We start from the raw sequence: 4386 nt of genomic DNA on the forward strand, positions 1-4386 counted from the left end.
TAGGTCTCCAATTGAAATAGAGGTTAAATTTTGTCTTGGTTGAAGTTGTAGCATTTCATTAATTTTTTCAGCAGTGATGGTGGAAAATACAGTTTGTTTTGGGGACATCACTACTCTTTGACTCGGGATGTAGTTTGCATGGCAATAATGGACAATTTCTGGAAAGATGTGGACCTCAGGGAATTGCTACTTGGGTAAATTGGACTCCCAGAGACCAATTTTATCAGAGTGGTTAAGGTATTGATCTCTATATCAGAAGTATAGTTTGAGGGGGGATTCAAGGATAGAGGTGTCCTTGATTTAGAAATATTTATCAGCAAGGGGAAGGTGGTCCAAGTCCAGGTGAGGAGTGGAAATTGGCTTGACATCCATTGCAATTGGGGTAGCCATTCTTAGTTCTTGTGGATTTAAGAATGGGGAAGGTAAATTTTCAGTTTTTAGGGCAAGGTGAGTCAATTCCAGGTGGGTTTCTATTACTATAGTTTTCCTTTAGTTTCTATTAAGAAAACTTAGTGACAAGTTCAGAAATTGACAAGGTTTTCAATGGATTCTGGTTTAAATACCTGGAATTTGGAGTACTGGGTCTGAACCAGGTAACTGGCAATTCTGAATGGTTGAAAAGGCCTCAATCAGGCTGGAAGGAAATCTAGGAGCTTTTGGCATCTTCAGAGTGCAATTGTACATGGGTTTACGACTTTCAACATTCACAAGCGCGTGCATGGAAGTTTACAGTTGACAAAAACGATAAAAACAATGATTTGAGGCTTTTTTGGATTTATGCGTGAAAATCCAATTTGGCGGGTACGGGGGTACAGTGATCATTTGTCACATGGTGGGGTGAATAGTGGTTATTTTGGCAGGTAGTGGGCTGGTGATAAGTGGTTTACTTCGCATAGCTTTTGGGTGCTTGGCGGTATTTGGGGGAGGCTGCGTGATTCCATTCATCAAGCGCCACGTCGCCTTGGGGGCACAGTGGAAAACAACCCATTTCATGTCGGTAATGTTCGGATTTCGGGCCCTTCTGAAATCAACACAGGTCGTTAGATGGGGAGGGGAGAGATCGTGTCATGGTTGGGCGATGGAGTTGCACGGAAGGTAATGGGGGGGCCCGATGTGCGTTTAAAGGCAACGATTTAAGTTTAATGCGGGATTAAGGCGGGGATTAAGGCATTGGGCAGGATTTAATTAGGTTTATTAACTAACTTAATCGAGGATCGATTAGTTAGTGGGTCCAGGGTAGAAAACCTTAGTTTATATAATTAAACTGGGGTGGGATTAATTAATTATTCTGGGAGTTAATATATATATGGGAAACGGGGGGTGCACGACCTAAGTATTAGAAAGGCTGAGATTCGAACTCGCGACCATGGTGAAGATTTGCCACATCGAGGCAGGGTATGCAGGAGGGTCGACGATGGCCATGATTGAGCTCAAGTGCCCGGAGATCAAAGTGGTGGTGCAGGAAATTTCGATCTGGAACAACGGTCGCTCGATGACGTTTGAATCCGTGTTGAAGGAGGTCATCCGGCTCTGCTGCGGCAAGCATATCTGCCTCAGCTACGACGGGAGATTGCGGAGGGCCATTGAAGATCTGGAGAAGCCCGTCAGGGTTTTGACAAGCGGACAGGAGATCACGGAGGGCCAGAAGGACGTAATGGCGCTAAAGGTGGTTTATGACCACTGGGTATTGGAAGACTGAATCATCAACATGAATCTCTGGTCCATCGAGCTCTGTGTCTTTCGGAAATGGATCGCGTCGCAGATGTAAAGGCCAAGGAGTATGCTTGTTGTTGTGGAGATGGGCCCCCTCAATTGCCAAATAGCTACACAAATCATCGACCATGCAGATCAGACGCCCAAAAGAACAAGAAGCCTTAAAAAAACCTAGATCTGTGGGCATGCAACTGTCAGGCGGCAACCTCAGACGGGCACAAATCTAAAGCAGCTTCCTCTCTTGAACCAGCCAGATCTGCCTGAAGAAACGACCCAGATCTTGAAAGCTGTGGACGTGGATTTCATAGACGAGAGTGAGACTCTGACGCTGGCAGATAACCCTAGATCTGCTATTGATCCGCTAGATCTGGCTTACAATCCAGTAAATCGGGGCCTGAATAAGGTTGATCCGACATGTAGTTCTGCAGCTCGAGAGAACAACATGGCTAGGGTTTCTGATCTTCTCAGCGTCGCGACAACACAATGTCATGGACAACTAGAACAACCAGAACGCAGGCAACAGGTAACATCAACTTGTTTTCATATTTTTATTAAACCCCCTATGGGGAAAACCAGTCTAGTGTGGGTACATGCAAAAAGAACCATTATGCAGTTGAAACAGCAAATATGGGCATTGATGGGATACCCTGTTCAGATCCAACATTTGGTCAGTGGTAGGTGGTCCCTTCAGGATAGCAAAACGCTAAAAAACTATGATATTAGCCCAGAAACAACCATTTCTTTAAACCTTAGGCTGAGTGGAGGGGCTCTGCCCCAGGGACATCCAACCTCCGCGAGAGGAGACAAGGGGAAAAAGACAGCATCTCAGCATCAACCCAAGGGAGGCTCCTCTTACAAAAACATATTACAGGGTGACAGAGATCCAGGGTCCCCTCTAGATCAAGGTGGATATACACCTAGACCATACATAGTAGATTAGCTAGGGAAAACCCCAACCCTCAACTTTGATTCTACAGGACTTGAAGATTTCGTTAAGTCATATGAAACACAGGCCCTAATCTGCCGATTTAACAGTTTTTGGCCAAAGCCAATGGATCTATTTCACTGGATCTTCACCAATTGGACCATGGAATGTGATATACATTTATGCTCCAAGGGGTTTTTCATTGTTAAATTCACATCCACGGAAGTCAGAGATACAATCATCAGTGTTGGGCCTTGGTTTTGGGGAACATCGGGTCTTTCTATGACCCCATGGTTACCAGATTTTGATCCAAACAAAATGACTGTCTCCAAAATGCCGGTCTGGGTCTGCCTATATAACCTTCCCCTTCACTTTTGGAGTGAACGAGTTTTGGAAGGAATTGGGAACAACATAGGGAAATATATCAAAACAGATCTGGGAAGGACTGATGAGAGAATCTACACCTTTGCACGCATTTGCATGGAAGTAGATCTAAGTAAAGGACTGCCGGAAAGTATAAGGCTGGTATACAAACAACAAAACTGGCTGCAAGGACTAGACTACGAAAATACTACTTTCAGATGCAGGAACTGTAGGTTGACAGGACACTTGCAAAGTACATGCCCAGAAGCCAAGAAAGAAAATAGTAAAAAGAAGCAGAGGAAAGGATGGCAATTTCCCCCTCCTGACTCAGAGGACGACGAATCAGAAGCAGAGGAGGAAGTTACCCCCATAGAGAATTCTGAGCCTTCCCAAGGAAAGGAGACCCAAAAGGAAAACATATCAACCAACAAGGTTTCACAGTTCCATTCAAATCAGGCAGAGAAGACAAGTGAGGATCTGAGTATGGGAGAGATCAAACGGCATCACTCCTCAGATACTTCACACTCAGACAAGGATACAGCTCCACAGAAAGCAGAAACACAGTTAGTCCTAGCTTCGATCGAGCCCACTCAAGGAGAGTGGCACAAGGTAAAAAAGAAGAAGGGGAGAAAAACATGAGGTGTGAGTCCTCTACTCACTACCGGGAACCAGTTTTTCTGTCCTTTCCTCTTTTCTTTTTTCTTTTCTTTCATTCTTTCTAAATGCACGGTAACCTCGATACGTTGCATTGTGTGCGAAAGCACTTGAGCCCAATGGAAAACTTATGGAAATGCTTCAATGCATATGCTTTGTGTAACTTTTCATTTTTTAAATAAAAGGTTACCGCTTTTTTCCTGTGGAAAAAAAATATATGGGAAATGGGTTTTCACTAGGGATTTAATAAATAAATTAGGAATTTAGTTAAATGAGTGGAAGGGACACCATACCCTAAGCATACGATTTTCATGTTTTTAATACTTTCTGATAAAACTTAGGATATATTGTTTTTTGGGTTTTGGATATGAAAATGAGTTATGTGGGGGGGGAAATACTCTTCCTAGGTAAAAGTGATTTAACCTTAGGAAAAGAGTATTATTAGGAAAAATAAATGAATTGAAGGGGGGAATGAATGTTTATGAGGGAATTTTAGTACTTATTACCTATAAGTCATTGAGCCAAGGGTCCGGTCCCTCCAAAAGTCAGATAAATTCTATGAGCCTCTTTGACTTAGGGTTTTTAAGTACTTTGATCATTATTTAGGGGAATTAGTTAAGTAAAAGGTGAAATGAATGAGGGAAATTAATTAATTGACTTTGATGTCCATCTGAATTCTTGAGTTCCCATTTACATTTGGAACTTGTATGATGAAAAGGATGATACACAAG

General features: G+C 43.0%; 1 protein-coding gene across 1 annotated transcript; it reads left to right on the top strand.

Moving 5' to 3' along the window:
• The first annotated feature begins 1366 nt into the window (after window positions 1-1366).
• LOC149234208 (UDP-glucose 6-dehydrogenase 5-like) lies at window positions 1367-1699 on the top strand. The gene has a single exon (XM_089368183.1). The coding sequence runs from the start codon at window positions 1367-1369 to the stop codon at window positions 1697-1699; it is 333 nt and encodes a 110-aa protein (XP_089224309.1).
• Window positions 1700-4386: the final 2687 nt, after the last annotated feature.

Source organism: Pinus tabuliformis, chromosome 8 (assembly GCF_031772625.1).
Source record: "Pinus tabuliformis cultivar Carrire ecotype Pingquan chromosome 8, CPIR1, whole genome shotgun sequence".
NCBI lineage: Eukaryota > Viridiplantae > Streptophyta > Pinopsida > Pinales > Pinaceae > Pinus > Pinus tabuliformis.